Here is an 18,199-nt window from a genome sequence, read left to right as displayed (position 1 = left end):
AGGTGGTGAAGGGTAAGGGGAAGGTGGTGAAGGGTAAGGGGAAGGTGGTGAAGGGTAAGGGGAAGGTGGTGAAGGGTAAGGGGAAGGTGGTGAAGGGTAAGGGGAAGGTAGTGAAGGGTAAGGGAAGGTGGTGAAGGGTAAGGGGAAGGTAGTGAAGGGTAAGGGAAGGTGGTGAAGGGTAAGGGGAAGGTAGTGAAGGGTAAGGGAAGGTGATGAAGGGAAAGGGGAAGGTGGTGAAGGGAAAGGGGAAGGTGGTGAAGGGTAAGGGGAAGGTAGTGAAGGGTAAGGGAAGGTGATGAAGGGAAAGGGGAAGGTGGTGAAGGGAAAGGGGAAGGTGGTGAAGGGTAAGGGGAAGGTAGTGAAGGGTAAGGGGAAGGTAGTGAAGGGTAAGGGGAAGGTGGTGAAGGGTAAGGGGAAGGTAGTGAAGGGTAAGGGGAAGGTAGTGAAGGGTAAGGGAAGATGGCGAAGCGTAAGGGAAGGTGGCGAAGCGTAAGGGAAGGTGGCGAAGCGTAAGGGGAGGTGGTGAAGGGTAAGGGGAAGGTGGTGAAGGGTAAGGGGATGGAAGTGAAGGGTAAGGGAAGGTGGCGAAGCGTAAGGGAAGGTGGCGAAGCGTAAGGGAAGGTGGCGAAGCGTAAGGGGAGGTGGTGAAGGGTAAGGGGAAGGTGGTGAAGGGTAAGGGGAAGGTAGTGAAGGGTAAGGGGAGGTGGTGAAGGGTAAGGGGAAGGTAGTGAAGGGTAAGGGAAGATGGCGAAGCGTAAGGGAAGATGGCGAAGCGTAAGGGAAGGTGGCGAAGCGTAAGGGGAGGTGGTGAAGGGTAAGGGGAAGGTGGTGAAGGGGAAGGGGAAGGTAGTGAAGGGTAAGGGAAGGTGGTGAAGGTTAAGGGAAGGTGGTGAAGGGTAAGGGGAAGGTGGTGAAGGGTAAGGGAAGGTGGTGAAGGGTAAGGGGAAGGTGGTGAAGGGTAAGGGAAGGTGGTGAAGGGTAAGGGGAAGGTGGTGAAGGGTAAGGGGAAGGTGGTGAAGGGTAAGGGAAGGTGGTGAAGGGTAAGAGGAAGGTGGTGAAGGGTAAGGGAAGGTGGTGAAGGGTAAGGGGAAGGTGGTGAAGGGTAAGGGGAAGGTGGTGAAGGGTAAGGGAAGGTGGTGAAGGGTAAGGGGAAGGTGGTGAAGGGTACGGGGAAGGTGGTGAAGGGTAAGGGGAAGGTAGTGAAGGGTAAGGGAAGGTGGTGAAGGGTAAGGGGAAGGTAGTGAAGGGTAAGGGGAAGGTGGTGAAGGGTAAGGGAAGGTGGTGAAGGGTAAGGGGAAGGTAGTGAAGGGTAAGGGAAGGTGATGAAGGGAAAGGGGAAGGTGGTGAAGGGAAAGGGGAAGGTGGTGAAGGGTAAGGGGAAGGTAGTGAAGGGTAAGGGGAAGGTAGTGAAGGGTAAGGGGAAGGTGGTGAAGGGTAAGGGGAAGGTAGTGAAGGGTAAGGGGAAGGTGGTGAAGGGTAAGGGAAGGTGGTGAAGGGTAAGGGAAGGTGTTGATGGGTAAGGGAAGGTGTTGATGGGTAAGGGGGAAGGTGGTGAAGGGTAAGGGAAGGTGGTGAAGGGTAAGGGGAAGGTTGTGAAGGGTAAGAGGGAAGGTTGTGAAGGGTAAGAGGGAAGGTAGTGAAGGGTAAGGGGAAGGTTGTGCAGCTGTTCAAGTCTTTCTAGCAGCTTCAGCAGCTGTATAAGTAACCACAGGTGCCAGTGGTGTGCTGTGTGTGAACGCAGTCCAGGTGTGCGTGCGCGGCCTTGTGTGTGTGTGTGTGTGTGTGTGTGTGTGTGTGTGTGTGTGTGTGTGTGTGTGTGTGTGTGTGTGTGTGTGTGTGTGTGTGTGTGTTCGCTCAGCCTGTTGTGGGTGACGCCCAGCGGCTTTTTGTACTAGGGTGTCTGGCGGAAATATCTGTGTGGTGTACGGGGCTGACGACCTTACAGACTCGTCCCTCCACAGTTCTCACACTGTGTAATACAAAGTGTATTGTAAGTAATATTTTACTTGAATGTATTCGTAAATGTATTTTTTGATTGTCACTTTGGACAGCCAGGCCATGAACCAGTGGCGTCTTGTGCACCAGCAGCGTCTTGTGCACCGGTAGCGTCTTGTGCACCGGTAGCGTCTTGTGCACCGGTAGCGTCTTGTGCACCGGTAGCGTCTTGTGCACCGGTAGCGTCTTGTGCACCGGTAGCGTCTTGTGCACCGGTAGCGTCTTGTGCACCGGTAGCGTCTTGTGCACCGGTAGCGTCTTGTGCACCGGTAGCGTCTTGTGCACCGGTAGCGTCTTGTGCACCGGTAGCGTCTTGTGCACCGGTAGCGTCTTGTGCACCGGTAGCGTCTTGTGCACCGGTAGCGTCTTGTGCACCAGTAGCGTCTTGTGCACCAGTAGCGTCTTGTGCACCGGTAGCGTCTTGTGCACCAGCAGCGTCTTGTGCACCAGTAGCGTCTTGTGCACCGGTAGCGTCTTGTGCACCGGTAGCGTCTTGTGCACCAGTAGCGTCTTGTGCACCAGTAGCGTCTTGTGCACCAGTAGCGTCTTGTGCACCAGTAGCGTCTTGTGCACCAGTAGCGTCTTGTGCACCGGTAGCGTCTTGTGCACCGGTAGCGTCTTGTGCACCAGCAGCGTCTTGTGCACCAGTAGCGTCTTGTGCACCGGTAGCGTCTTGTGCACCGGTAGCGTCTTGTGCACCAGTAGCGTCTTGTGCACCAGTAGCGTCTTGTGCACCGGTAGCGTCTTGTGCACCGGTAGCGTCTTGTGCACCGGTAGCGTCTTGTGCACCGGTAGCGTCTTGTGCACCGGTAGCGTCTTGTGCACCGGTAGCGTCTTGTGCACCGGTAGCGTCTTGTGCACCGGTAGCGTCTTGTGCACCAGTAGCGTCTTGTGCACCGGTAGCGTCTTGTGCACCGGTAGCGTCTTGTGCACCAGTAGCGTCTTGTGCACCGGTAGCGTCTTGTGCACCGGCAGCGTCTTGTGCACCGGTAGCGTCTTGTGCACCAGTAGCGTCTTGTGCATCGGTAGCGTCTTGTGCACCGGTAGCGTCTTGTGCACCAGTAGCGTCTTGTGCATCGGTAGCGTCTTGTGCACCGGTAGCGTCTTGTGCACCAGTAGCGTCTTGTGCACCAGCACCGTCTTGTGCACCAGCACCGTCTTGTGCACCAGCAGCGTCTTGTACACCAGCACCGTCTTGTACACCAGCAGCGTCTTGTACACCAGCAGCGTCTTGTACACCAGCAGCGTCTTGTGCACCAGCACCGTCTTGTACACCAGCACCGTCTTGTACACCAGCAGCGTCTTGTACACCAGCAGCGTCTTGTGCACCAGCACCGTCTTGTGCACCAGTAGCGTCTTGTGCACCAGTAGCGTCTTGTGCACCAGCACCGTCTTGTGCACCAGCAATTTCTTGTCAATTGTCAGGTTCCTTGAAGGAGACGTTTACGTCTTGCCTTAATATTGAGAGCGTTGGAACCGACAGTCATCAAGGAGTTATGTAAAGGCATTGGCGACATTTACCTTTTGTTTTGGGTCTTGGTGGTGCTCTGTGTTCACCACGCCTCGTCCTGGGTGTTGGTGGTGCTCTGTGTTCAACACGCCACCACCTGGGTGTTGGTGGTGCTCTGTGTTCAACACGCCTCCACCTGGATGTTGGTGGTGCTCTGTGTTCAACACGCCACCACCTGGGTGTTGGTGGTGCTCTGTGTTCAACACGCCACCACCTGGGTGTTGGTGGTGCTCTGTGTTCAACACGCCACCACCTGGGTGTTGGTGGTGCTCTGTGTTCAACACGCCTCCACCTGGGTATTGGTGGTGCTCTGTGTTCACCAAGCCTCCACCTGGGTATTGGTGGTGCTCAGTGTTCAACACGCCACCACCTGGATGTTGGTGGTGCTCAGTGTTCAACACGCCACCACCTGGATGTTGGTGGTGCTCAGTGTTCAACACGCCTCCACCTGTACACAGATCACCTCAACACACCTTGTTAGATCTGGCCGTTTACGAGCTAATAAAATTATCATTGTATTCCCACTGCTGACGATTATGTTGGTGAGGTAATTGAGTAATTACGACAGTGAGTAACTGTGCTGAGTAAGATGGGAGAGAGGGGGTGAGGGGGGTTGTAAACAACAGGTAACTGTAGGCTCAGATGGTGGTGGTAGTTATATAGAGGAGTGGTTATGTTGTTTCCTCAGTCAGCGAGTCTAGGAATTGTTGGGAAAGGCGAGGGTGTCTCTCCACTCTCCTGGGGGTGTATGGGGACGTCCCTACACCCCCTTGAGGTGTAGGTAGGAGACCCTCTCTACACCCCATTGAGGTGTAGGATGCTACACTTGGTGTTTCTTGCGTCTCAAGCAACTGCTACACTTGGTAGGTGAGGGTGTCACGCCCCCCCCCCCCCCGAGCTGTGGTGTGTCACACAAGAGGTCAGTGACGGTAAAGTGTTACATTGACTGTCTTCACGTCCTGGTTAGCTCTCACCCCCCCCCCATCCCCAGGTGCACTCCCCCTTTCCCTACAGTAGGGGGGAGGGGGGCTGACAAGGATTGTGTGCACTATCATCTTGGATTTCTGCCGAGTATAGTTTAGGGGGGGGGGGGAATAGGGGGGTTATATTGACCAGACCACACACTAGGAGGTGAAGGGACGACGACGTTTCGGTCCGTCCTGGACCATTCTCAAGTCGATTTGAGAATGGTCCAGGATGATCGACTTGAGAATGGTCCAGGTCGGACCGAAACGTCGTCGTCCCTTCACCTTCTAGTGTGTGGTCTCGTCAACATACTTCAATCACGTTATTGTGGCTCATCGCCTGCATAGGGGGGTTATATTTAAAGGATAAGAGACAGACTAATATTGTTTTAGGCTTTGATCCTCGCAATCCGGTTCACTCCGGCCTGACTCTTCCGGTAGTTAAGATAAATCTGAAAACTTAAGCTAAAGACTAAGTAATGTAATTATCTGCAGAAAGGTCTAATTCAATGTCTAAATGGCATTTATACGGGCATACAAGAACAAGAAGCGAGGGATATTGGCCAGAATGAAGGGAATGATTCCCAGCCACTTGAACCATCGGGGATCGAACTCCAGCCCTGCAAGGAACGAAACTGTTGCTGTCCTCATATCCCTTCCATGTGTTATGTAGTCACCCAGAAGTTAACGTAAATTATTTAATTATTAAACGCGAAACCATTGACTAATGACACGGATCTCTGATCATTTATGAACAGAAGAATAAATTGACTTTCTTCTGAACAAGAAAGATTCGGGAACGTCTTAGGAAACTAAATGAATCAAGACAAGATAAAGAGAGAAGAAAATTATCAGAAGAAAACTGTGAGTTTTGGCTACTATATAGAACTAAGATGGCATATGAGGCAATGAGCTGGGATAGGTAGGAGACCGAGAATGATGACCAACCACTTGGACCGTTGGGGATCGAACCCAGACCTGCGAGACGCGAGGCTACCGCTTACCGTCGAGTCCAAGTGGTTGGATAAGTAAGGTAAAGCGTCTCTGTTTTATCTTTTTCTTTGCCATTTCACCTTTCTCAGTTTTAAAAATTCCTATTAACTCCTATGGAATACTTCTAACCTTTTCACTTATCGTCCCACACTCTGTGATATACGTTAACTTGTATGGTATACATCAACTCTTATGGTATACATCAACTCTTATGGTATACATCAACTCTTATGGTATACATCAACTCTTATGGTATACATCAACTCTTATGGTATACATCAGCCTTCAGGCCTTTCACCTCACATTCCTTCCTTACATATTGACTGTCTACAACACAGTAACACACTCCTCCTGACAACCCTGAAGAAATGGAAAAATATTTAGTAAATGCAATACATAGAGCAGCAAATCACGCCATCCCCAAGAGGAAAACAATTACCCAACAACACAAGGACCATTGGTATTACTGTGATAGGATCAAAGAGCTAAATGACAGACTAAATCGTGCACGAAAGAATTTCAGAAGAGGTAGAACCGAAGCTAATCTAGGACTTCTTAGAGCTGTCCGAGATCATGTACACGAAGAAACAGCAAAAATCAGAGAAGAAAAATGGCTCGAGTGGTGTGCCAAGCTAAATCAGCCTACATCCTTGGGCAACATCTGGAGGCAGATCAACAAGGCCAAAGGAAAATCGCCTCCTGCTCCGCCGCACCATGTTCATCCAGAGCAAGAAGCAGAAAAGTTAGCAAATCTCTTTGCTTCAAGAGCCAGTTCCACTCGACTTCCTCAAGCAACTCTGACTCACCAACAAAGACTTCAAGCAGCAAGATGGAAAAAAATAGATGATGCTTTAGCCTTACCTGACGAACTAGACCAACCTTTCAATCTGAAAGAACTCAGAAGTGCTACAAAGAAAACTAAAAATACAGCTCCAGGCGAGGACAAAATCACTTACAACATGCTAGCCAAGCTAGGAGAGAAGGGTGAAGAAGCCTTCTTGAATCTCATCAACAGAGTATAGGTGACAAGAACTCGACCACTCTCTTGGAACAGTGCAATTATAGTTCCCATTCCAAGACCTAAAGACCCAGGAAATCCAAGACACATCATTAACAAGCCGTCTGGCCAAAACTGCAGAAAGAATGGCCCTTAATCGAATTGAATGGAAAGCCAATCCACTACACCAAAATATGTTTGCTTACAGAAAAGGTGTTGGAACCACAGAATGCCTTACCTCCCTCCTGGATCAAATCAATGACAAACCTGGAATCCTTATTTTTCTAGACCTTGAAAAAGCCTTCGAGTTAGCCAGTGCTCCAGCTACACTGTGCTGCCTTGTGGATAAGGAAACCAAAGGACACGCTCTTGCCTTTGCCAAAGGAAGCCTGCTTAACCGAGAAGCTAAAGTCAAATTCCAAGGAAAAACATCGACCTCAAAGAGGCTGGAAAATGGGACCCCGCAGGGAGGAATACTAAGCCCCTTCCTCTTCAACTGTCTCATGGAACAATTCATGAAGCTCAAGCTACCAAAAGCCAAACTTCTTAACTATGCAGACGACTTTGTGGTCATCATCAATGGCAAAGGTGCAAGGAACCATGCACAAAAATGCCTAGATATTATGAGCAGGGAAGCGGAACGCATAGCAGTGAAAATAAACAGCAATAAAACAAAAGCTATGGCTGTTAAAATGAGAACTCAAGACATCAGACTGGCAATACAAGGACATGAAATTGAGTGGGTTACCTCTCTTTAATACCTAGGAGTCATAATAGACAACCAGTTGAAATTCACTCAAGAAATTGAATATCTTCGGCAACGCTGTAAAGCCAGAAACTCAACTTTGCGCTCTCTGACCAGTCTTAGAGAGGGTGCATCTCTACCAGTACTCAAAATGTACTACGTTCAAGCAGTTAGGTCACTCATCGACTATGCTGCTCCTGCTCGTACATCCCTCAGTGATAACCAGTGGGAGAAACTGGAAGTGTCTCAAAATGATGCTGTGAGAACAATGCTGGGAGCACCTATATGGACGCGTAGAGAGAACCTTAGAATGGAAACCAATTTACCAGCATTAGAAAACAGGATGCAACAAAGGATAGCCACCATAACAGCAAAACTTTTTGGAACAACCGGCAGACTGACAATCAAAGACAGCATTCAGAGATCCTTTCAGAAAAACTTTCAATATAGAACAAGCTTATGAATGGATAATCTGGTCAAGATTCTAGAGAAAGTGGACCTGAAATGGACCATCAAAAATAATGGGGAAGATAGACCATATCAACACTTTCGGCAGCCTCCTCAGTGGGAAGAAGCGAGTCTAAAGATAATCATTGAAGGATTACCAGTTAAAAAATCACCATATGACTCGCAGAGGCTCAAAGCAGTTATAGAACAACAAATCCAAACCATCTCAAGACCTACAACGACTCACATCTTCAGAGACGGATCAGTTGATCAAGAAAGAGGTTCTGTTGGGGCAGCAGTTTACACTACCAACCATGAAGCTTACTGAAGCATGAATAGTGGGTGCTCAACATTGCAAACAGAATTATATGCCCTGAAGGAGGCAATAAACTATACAATTGAGAATAATTTACATGATGTCATCATTCATACCGACTCTGAATCTTCGCTCCAGGCATTGTTATCCAGTCAGCACAGAGATAATATACAACTCTTCACAGAAATCCTACATATAGGAAAAGATGCCCATAATCTAGGGCTGTCAATCACCCTAAATTGGATACCAAGTCACATTGGCATAGATGGTAATGAAAAGGCAGACTCACTAGCAACAACTGTCACTGCTCTACCTGTTGTACAGGAACAAATACCTCCAAGTTTCTCACAGATTATGGAGCAAATCAAGAAGAAAATATTCTCAACTATCAAAAGTCGCCACAGAGCCAAAGTAGCGGAAGGAAGATCCACTGCGATATGGTACGAACAAGCCACTGGGTACTCCTCTTTCAAGCCTGACAAAAAGATATCCAGAGACATTGCAGTAGCCATACACAGACTCAGACTTGGTTACAAGTGCTGCTGGGAGGTAATGAACCCAATAGTTAAAGAGTGTCACATCTGTGGAACTGAAGCAGAGGCGCCACTATTGCACTACTTACTGGAATGTGAAGCTACTGAAGCTCTGCGCATCAAACTCAACATTAATCCAACGACAGCAGCTGCATTAGATGCACATTCCACAGCCACTACAATGATTAGAAAAGCCGTTGAGGAATGTTACTCACTAGTGCACATTCTGCATCTACATCCGCTTCCAAGATAATGTTAATAAAACAAGACTAAAAGCAGTGCACTAAAACAGAAGCGATAAACAAACAGGGAAAAAGGAGGAATCCCCTCCTCCATTTTAAACTTAGACCCAAATATCACAGAAACAAGGTTATCGCGAATAACCGAACTCGGTTAAGGGCTCACCATAGCCCGTGCTACATGGACAACTTGCTCTGACTAGCTAAATCTAAAACAACAACAACAAACTGTCTTTACTGACATTAGGGGCTATTCATGCCCGTGCTACCTCTTAGGTGGCTTAATCTTCATCAATCATTCGTTTTTACACGACTTCATGATGGTCCAAACCCAACCGAAACAACGTCATTTCGAAAATTTTCGTGTGTGTGTGTGTGTGTGTGTGTGTGTGTTGGGGGGGGGGAGGTCTATGATGGTGTAAGCTCCACTCGCCTGGTTCCATATGACGCCCAGGGCAGACACACTCACACACTGACCTTGGTGAAGTAACGCATCAACTGGCTATTGTACAGAATCATAACGGACTCTGTCGCCGCTTGGGGGCGGTGACAGAGTCCATTTCTGTCTGTCCCGGAAATGTGTGTGTGTGTCGCTGGCAGCGATTGGCCAATAGGAATGTGCTAGCGGCGATTGGCTAAAAGATTCTGGAGTTTCAAGCTCTTCATCGGAGGTTGTATGGAGGTTCATGTTCCATCTAATGTCTCCGACCATTTAGAATATCCATTGTTGACGAGGACCTGCCTTGACCCTACCGAGGGCCCCGTCAACCTGCCGCCTCCTGAAGGTGTGTGTGTAATTACCAAAGTGTAGTTACAGGATGAGAGCTACACTCGTGGTGTCCCGTCTTCCCAGCACTCTTTGTCATATAACGCTTTGAACGTGTGTGCGTACTCACCTAATTGTGCTTGTGGGGGTTGAGCTCTGGCTCTTTGGTCCCGCCTCTCAACAGTCAATCAACTGATGTTCAGGTTCCTGAGCCTACTGGGCTCTATCATGTCTACATTTGAAACTGTGTATGGAGTCAGCCTCCACCACATCACTGCCTAATGCATTCCACCTGTCAACTACTCTGACACTGAAAAAGTTCTTTCTAACGTCCCTGTGACTCATTTGGGTACTCAGTTTCCACCTGTGTCCCCTTGTTCGCGTACTACCCGTGTTAAACAGTTTATCCTTATCTACCCTGTCAATTCCCCTGAGAATTTTGTAGGTAGTGATCATGTCTCCCATTACTCTTCTGTCTTCCAGTGTCGTGAGATGAATTTCCCGCAGCCTTTCCTCGTAACTCATGCCTCTTAGTTCTGGGACTAGCCTAGTGGCATACCTCTGAACTTTTTCCTGCTTCGTCTTGTGCTTGACAAGGTACGGGCTCCATGCTGGGGCCGCGTACTCCAGGATTGGTCTTGCGTATGTGGTATACAGGGTTCTGAATGATTCCTTACACAGGTTCCTGAACGCTGTTCTGATGTTTGCCAGCCTCGCGTATGCAGAAGTAATTCTTTTTATGTGGGCTTCAGGAGACATGTTTGGTGTGATATCAACTCTTAGATCTTTCTCTCTGTCCGTTTTATGAAGTACTTCATCTCCTATTCTGTATCCTGTGTCTGGCCTCCTGTTTCCACCGCTTCGTTTCATTATTTTTAACAGCCATTTGTTGGACCATTCACTCAGTCTGTCTAGGTCATCTTGTAGCCTCATACTATCATCCTCTGTTTTAATCCTCCTCATAATTTTTGCATCATCACCAATCAGTGAGAGGAACGATTCTATACCCTCTGAGAGATCGTTTACATATATCAGAAACAGTATAGGTTCAAGGACTGACCCCTGCGGGACTCCACTGGTGACGTCCCGCCAATCTGAGACCTCACCCCTCACACTGACTCGCTGTCTTTTGTTGCTTAGGTCCTCCCTTATCCAATGGAGTGCCCTCCCTTTCACTCCTGCCTGCATCTCCAGCTTTTTCACTAACCTCTTGTGTGGTACTGTGTGAAAGGCTTTCTGGCAATCCAAAATTATGCAGTCTGCCCACCCCTCTTTCTTGCCTGATTTTATTGCCTGGTCGTAGAATTCAATTAATCCTATGAGGCAGGACTTGCCATCCCTGAACCCATGTTGATGCTTTGTTACAAAGTTCTTTCGCTCCAGATGTTCCATTAGCTTTTTTCGCACAATCTTCTCCGTCAGCTTGAATCTTATGCAAGTTAGGGACACTGGCCTGTAGTTCAGTGCTTCCTGTCTATCCCCTTTCTTGTATATCGGGACTACATTACCCGTTTTCCAAATTCTTGGCAGTTGCCCTGTTGCCAGTGATTCGGTATACACTATGGAGTGTGGCAGTCAGAATTCTTCTGCTCCTTCCTTAAGTATCCAAGGGAAGATTTAATCTGGGCCTATAGCCTTTGTCACATCCAACTCTAGTAAAAGCTTCCTTCCTTCCCCACTGGTAATCTCAAACTCTTCTAGTGGATCAAGGTTAATTACTCCCTCTCTTATTTCTGGAGCTTCTCCTTGCTCTAAAGTGAAGACCTCCTGGAATTTCTTATTCAGTTCCTCGCACACTTGTCGTTTGTAGTGAATCCGTCTGCCCCTATCCTCAATTTCATTATCTGCTCCTTTACTGTTGTATTTCTCCTGATGTGGCTGTGTAGCAGTTTAGGCTGAGTCTTTGCCTTGCTTGCGATGTCATTTTCGTATTCTCCTTCTGCCTCTCTTCTCAACCTGACATATTTATTCCTGGCACTCTGGTATCTTTCTCTGCTCTCAAGTGTCCTGTTATTTTTATAGTTTCTCCACGCCCTTTTACTTTGCTGCTTAGCTATCCTACATCTCTGATTATCCCATGGGTTTCTCATCTTCATTTCATTGTTTTCCTTTCGGACCGGGACAAATTTGTTTGCTGCCTCCTTTCACTTCTGCGTGATGTAGTCCATCATGTCTTGGGCCGTCTTACCCCTTAGCTGTTTCTCATGTTATATTTGTTAAGAATTTTCTTATCTCCTCATAGTTTTCCTTTCGGAATGCCAGCCTTTTGTTTTCAGTATCCCTCCTCGAGTTCAATAATCCTTCTTCAATCAGGTACTCAAACGCCAGTACACTGTGGTCGCTCATTCCTACTGGGGTCTCAAACCCGATTTCTCTTATGTCGGAGTCGTTCAGAGTGAAGACCAGGTCGAGTCTCACTAGGTCATCGTTTCCTCTCATCCCATGTGTGTGTGTGTGTGTGTGTGTGTGTGTGTGTGTGTGTGTGTGTATGTGTTTGTGTGTCTCGAAGCAGCCGATGCATAGAAAACAACAACGCTACGGTGCTTCAATTTGTACTAATATGTTGCATTTCTAACGGATTGGCAGGTTCGGCTGAAACATTAAGTGTATAGGTAGAGAGAACGGGTTGACCAGGAGCAGCGTGTGTGCCTGCAAGCACATCCCGATCTTACGAGTAAGGTCCCCTGGGCCAGGTCTTGTCAAACACAACCACTACGAAACCAGTGCATCAATCAACGTTTATGGCGAGTTTGTTTTTACATTTATTAAACAGTTTACGAACCTAGAAACTTCACAATCCGAGGTTATTATTGTTATAAACAACCTCCTAGTGCATCTGGACTCATAAAACCGTTTGATTAATTGTAAACGGCTCCTTCATGATTGAAGAAAGATGTAGAGGTTTCGTAAGCATAAATGCACAATAGCTATGGAAAGAGCCTTCCTGGATGTGAAAGTCACTGCTGGTGGGGCTGGGTGGTTGAACGAACTGAATAAGGTGCCAATATTCGTGCAAGAGCTTGGACTACCGACCAGTGCAGACGGCATGCACAGGTTGCATGGTATCGAGAGAGAGAGAGAGAGAGAGAGAGAGTGGCATGCACGTGCGGTAGGGAGTGAGAGTGGCGTGCACGTGCGGTAGGGAGTGAGAGTGGCATGCACGTGCGGCTGTGAGTGAGAGTGGCGTGCACGTGCGGTAGGGAGTGAGAGTGGCGTGCACGTGCGGTAGGGAGTGAGAGTGGCGTGCACGTGCGGCAGTGAGGGAGAGTGGCGTGCACGTGCGGCAGTGAGTGAGTGGCGTGCACGTGCGGCTGTGAGGGAGAGTGGCGTGCACGCAGCATTACCTCCACACTCCGCTAAAGGCGATATACACCAGGTATTAAACCTACGCTCTATTTCTCTCGGCATGCCAAAGAATTTTTATTTTTTTCCCGTGCATTTTTTTTTTTTTTTGCGTTTTACTGGCGCTGTTGATTTGTTTATATTGTTAACTGTGTTTGTGGGCGAGTGGAGTGCGGTGCTTCCCAGGGGTAATGATCCCCGAGGAAGTGTGTCCCAGGGGTAATGATCCCCGAGGAAGTGTGTCCCAGGGGTAATGATCCCCGAGGAAGTGTGTCCCAGGGGTAATGATCCCTGAGGAAGTGTGTGTGTTCGGCTCACGTCTTGGAGAAGTTGGTCAGTAGTGGTGAGGTCCTTCTGAGGTTTTGTTCGGAACTTTGCTCGTGATGTATTCACCTAATTGTACTCACATAATTGTGCTTGCCTCATCTCTTGTAATTTCGAACCTTTTCAAGGTCGCCTAGTTTGCTGCCATCTCTCCTAGCGCCGTGACCTCTCCTTGTTCTATTGTAAAGACCTCCTGGAACCTCTTGTTTAGTTCTTCACACACACCTCTTTGTCTTTCTCTGAATACCTGTCCTCGCCTGTTCTAAGTTTCATCACCTGTTGCCTCACTGTTGTCTTCCTCCTGATGTGACTGTGGAGTAGCTTTGGTTCGGTCTTGGCTTTATTAGCTTTATCATTTTCATACCATTTCTCAGCTGCTCTTCTCACACTGACATACTCGTTCCTGGTTCTCTGGCATCTCTCTCTACTTTCTGGTGTTCTGTTATTACGGAAGTTCCTCCACGCCTTTTTGTTCGGCTCCTTTGCTTTCATACATTCCTTATTAAACTACGGATTCTTCTTATGCTTCTCGTTTTTTTCCTGTCGGGCTGGGATAAACCTGCTATCAGCCTCCTGACACTTTTGGGTGACATAGTCCATCATGTCTTGTACGGACTTGGTTCCGAGTTCTGTGTCCCAATGTATATCCCATAGGAATTTATTCATCTCCTCATAGTTTCCCTTTCGGTACGCCAGCCCTTTGTTTCCCAGTTCTTTTTCGGGGGAGATAATTCCTAGCTCAATACACTATGATCACTCATTCCCAAGGGGGCTTCCAACTTAACTTCCCTTATATCCGACTCATTTAGGGTAAATATCAGATCAAGCAAAGCTGGTGGGTGTGTGTGTGTGTGTGTGTGTGTGTGTGTTTGTGTGTGTGTGTGTGTGTGTGTTTGTGTGTGTGTGTGTGTGTGCTCACCTAATTGTGCTTGCGGGGGTTGAGCTCAGGCTGTTTGGTCCCGCCTCTCAACTGTCAATCAACTGGTGTACAGGTTCCTGAGCCTTCTGGGCTCTATCATATCTACACTTGAAACTGTGTATGGATTCAGCCTCCATCACATCACTTCCTAATGCATTCCATTTGTCAACCACTCTGACAGTAAAAAAGTTCTTTCTAATATCTCTGAGGCTCATTTGGGCACTCAGTTTCCACCTGTGTCCCCTTGTGCGTGTGCCCCTTGTGTTAAATAGCCTGTCTTTATCTACCCTATCAATTCCCTTCAGAATCTTGAATGTGGTGATCATGTCCCCCCTAACTCTTCTGTCACTAACCCTAACCCTGATCATGTCTCCCCCTAACCCTAACACACACACTCTTCTGTGTGTGTGTGTGTGTGTCAGACTTTGTCGAAAGCCTTCTAGATAACTCCGAGCACTGTTACATTCTCTTTCCGACAATGCATTGGCTGCATGCCTACACATCAGGGAGTAAAGCAGCAGCATGGGGGGGAGCCTTCTGTGGGTGCTAAACCACAAAAGGCTTTATACTTTTGTTATACTTTTGACAAGTCTGGTGGTATACTTTTGTTCCTCTTCCATATACTTTACAATTCAATGCTATTGTCGCGAGGGGGAGGGGGGGAGGAGATGACCGAACTTCTAAGTTTGTGACCGAACTGATAGCGTTCGGAACTGACCGAATGCTATGCAGGTGTTTCCTGTGTTGTACGCTATGCAGGTGTTTCCTGTGTTGTACGCTATGCAGGTGTTTCCTGTGTTGTACGCTATGCAGGTGTTTCCTGTGTTGTACGTTATGCAGGTGTTTCGTGTTTCCTGTGTTGTACGTTATGCAGGTGTTTCTTGTGTTGTACACTTTGTAGGTGTTTCCTGTGTTGTACACTTTGCAAGTGTTTCCTGTGTTGTACACTTTGCAGGTGTTTCCTGTGTTGTACACTTTGCAGGTGTTTCCTGTGTTGTACACTTTGCAGGTGTTTCCTGTGTTGTACGCTATGCAGGTGTTTCCTGTGTTGTACGCTTTGCAGGTGTTTCTCGTGTGGTCATTGGTTGCATCTTACTTTCTAATATTTTTGAGTCCAAGATCATGTGCTTGATGATAATGAGAGCGGCTGTGGTGGTGCGCGGTGTTACGAAGCCGTCACCGCTAAGGAGCAAGACAAGGTTGTCCGCCACCGCAAGTCACCCCTTGTTGGCCAAGAGCTGGGGAGGGAAAGTGTGCGCTAACGCTCCGGAATGACGGTATTTAGCGTGATTGAGCATACTCGCGGTCACCGATTGAGTGCACTTGCCTCTCAGGGGGGATGGAAAATACTAAATTCTCTCAAATCCGTCAACAGCTGTTTGTGCTGTGTCGGGGTTAAAGCCATCGTTCGCTGGCCTGTGGGGGAGACGACCCGGGATCGAGTCCTGGGGGCAGCCTTGGCAGGTGTCGCCTCTATTGGAACCAATTGCCGCGTAACGTGGTGGAGGTGGGGTCCCTCGATTGTTTCAAGCGCGGGTTGGACAAGTATATGAGTGGGATTGGGAGGTTATAGATAGGAGCTGCCTCGTATGGGCCAATAGGCCTTCTGCAGTTACCTTTGTTCTTATGTTCTTATGTTCTTATTGTACGCCTGAAAGTAATTTGGGACGGGGGGGGGGGGGTTAACATGATTGACGGGTCGTGTGCTAGGGGGGGGGGATGGTCGGGTAACCAGGACAGTTATGCAGACACAAGGTAGGTCAGCCACAGATTAAAAGACCCGCGTTGGCTTCAACCCTACAGTTGAAAAAAAAATCCTGCCGATTTCCGCCTCTGTTGACAGTTTTCTGGCGGCATGGGGGGAGGGGGGGAGTGGTGTTCGAATCCACCCGTCAGGAATTTATATTTTCTAATCACCACTTTGCCAACTCTCAGCTTGGTAACAGGAGTTCGAACAGTCGTCTGTTCCTGTAATGTGTTTAGATACAAACAAAAACAGTTGATGAGTTTGGGCAATCAGTCCGTTCTGACGATCTGATCATCATTGAATATGTCGTTGTTTTGTCATCCTGAAGCGCCCACAAGTAGGCTACCCACCTGACCCATTAAGCTTGACGCCCATTAGACTAATAGAGAGTCAATATTGCCGTGCCTATAGCTTAGATAAAGCACTAACATTTTAACATTGTGGTCGCTATCGTCAGAAATTATTATTTTTATTTTATTTACATATTTACTCTCGACATAATCTATATCTAAGAGATTCATGTTTATCCAAGAATGGAGGCTAAACGGCTGGGGGCTGGCCTCGCCCAACTATCACATATGAAACAAATGGGGTCGGGGAGTGTCATAGACCAGTCGGGGTCGGCTGCAGTGCCACACTTTAACAAATATAGTCACCTAACCCAACTCCCCCCTCCGATTTTCACGAAGTTAAATCACTCACATTGGTTGTGATCCCCGTAGACTTATCCAGCAAAGTGCTTCGTTATAGAAATTACTGACTCCCAACGACCTGAAAACACCAGTATAAAAGCCTATGATTTGTTCAGATCTGAAACCTTTGTTAATGGGCAGCACAAAACGTCGACCAGACTGTGCGACACAGTGGTTGCCAGGATCAGGTTGGGTTACCTGTGGCAGGTGGCTACAGGTGACGGATTTCCCAATCCTGAGCACTCCAGGTGCAAACTCTATGAACAGGAACTGGGGCATGATCTCCCACATTACATCACCGAATGCCCAGTTATTAGACCTTTCAGATCAGTTGGCATGAGGTACCTGGAGCTCTGCAATTACCTTATTCACTCGCGTGTTCTTGAAGATATCCTCATAGTGCACCCAAAATTTGCCAGTGCAGGCTACTGAACATATGGCCCTGTATGACTACCCATCCTGCCAGATGGGGACTTTTAGTATCACTGCTACCTTATTCACTCTTGTGTTGATGATGATATCCTCATAATGCATCCGGAGTCTGCCAGTGCAGACTACTTATCACATGCCTCTGTATGACTAACCATCCTGTGTGATGGGGATTTTAGCATCACGTAGCTAGCTTTTTGACACACACTGTACTCCCCTTCATATAGCGTAGGTTAGCTGCACAGATGCAGATGTATCTAAATGTGTTAATAAAAAAGGTAAAGAATTGTTCAGAGAGAGAGAGAGAGAGAGAGAGAGAGAGAGGCAGGGAGTGGCGTAGTGAGGCAACACTCATCTGCCCCCTGTGTTGCTGCTGCTGTAGCTGCGTTCATGGCTCTGTTATCCCTATACCGGCGGTGTTGCTCCTTGTACACGCCAGCCCCTCTCTTCCCCCACTCTCTCTCCCTCCCCCTCTCACTCCACACCTCGCCACACCGCCACAGCTGCCAGGTGTGGGGGGTGTGGGCGCTCTCCCAGCCACCGTGGGACACTATTACTGGTTAACGGTCGCCTGCGCTGGGAAAGTCATCCCTTGCTTGGAGTCTCCCCATTAACTTTAATGCAAACTTTAATTTGTTCCTGTGGCCAAGCTCTGGACACAACGGGTCGTGGAGCTCTGACTACCACTTGTGGCCTGGCTCTGGACACAACGGGTCGTGAAGCTCAGACTACCACCGGTGGCCAGGCTCTGGACACAACGGGTCGTGAAGCTCAGACTACCACCTGTGGCGAGGCTCTGGACACAACGGGTCGTGGAGCTCAGACTACCACCTGTGGCGAGGCTCTGGACACAACGGGTCGTGGAGCTCAGACTACCACCTGTGGCGAGGCTCTGGACACAACGGGTCGTGGAGCTCTGACTACCACCTGTGGCCAAGCTCTGGACGCAACGGGTCGTGGAGCTCTGACTACCACCTGTGGCCAAGCTCTGGACGCAACGGGTCGTGGAGCTCTGACTACCACCTGTGGCCAAGCTCTGGACACAACGGGTCGTGGAGCTCTGACTACCACCTGTGGCCAAGCTCTGGACGCAACGGGTCGTGGAGCTCTGACTACCACCTGTGGCCAGGCTCTGGACGCAACGGGTCGTGGAGCTCTGACTACCACCTGTGGCCAGGCTCTGGACGCAACGGGTCGTGGAGCTCAGACTACCACCTGTGGCCAGGCTCTGGACACAACG

At 48.5% G+C, this 18,199-nt stretch overlaps 2 protein-coding genes across 2 annotated transcripts in view; one reads left to right on the top strand and one right to left on the bottom strand.

Moving 5' to 3' along the window:
• Nucleotides 1-18,199, top strand: part of Cad89D (cadherin 89D) — a 160,008-nt gene that overhangs the window by 33,116 nt on the left and 108,693 nt on the right. The gene's annotated exons all lie outside the window — the stretch shown is intronic.
• On the bottom strand, nucleotides 1,855-4,019 carry LOC138350979 (uncharacterized). Its single transcript, XM_069302444.1, has 2 exons — nucleotides 3,979-4,019; nucleotides 1,855-3,424 (listed from the first exon to the last, which is right to left on the bottom strand). Exons 1-2 carry the CDS (start codon nucleotides 4,017-4,019, stop codon nucleotides 1,855-1,857), a joined length of 1,611 nt encoding a protein of 536 aa, XP_069158545.1.

Source organism: Procambarus clarkii, chromosome 48 (assembly GCF_040958095.1).
Source record: "Procambarus clarkii isolate CNS0578487 chromosome 48, FALCON_Pclarkii_2.0, whole genome shotgun sequence".
NCBI lineage: Eukaryota > Metazoa > Arthropoda > Malacostraca > Decapoda > Cambaridae > Procambarus > Procambarus clarkii.
Note: the sequence above shows the minus strand (reverse complement) of the source record. Positions and strands in the feature narration are given on the sequence as shown.

What these genes read in the sequence shown, in the direction of transcription:
- LOC138350979 (XM_069302444.1), bottom strand. Translation starts at nt 4,019, where the DNA reads ATGATAATTTTATTAGCTCGTAAACGGCCAGATCTAACAAG. An exon ending in AAACGGCCAGATCTAACAAG is followed by an intron (nt 3,425 to 3,978) that starts GTGTGTTGAGGT and finishes GTCTCCTTCAAG; the next exon opens with GAACCTGACAATTGACAAGA.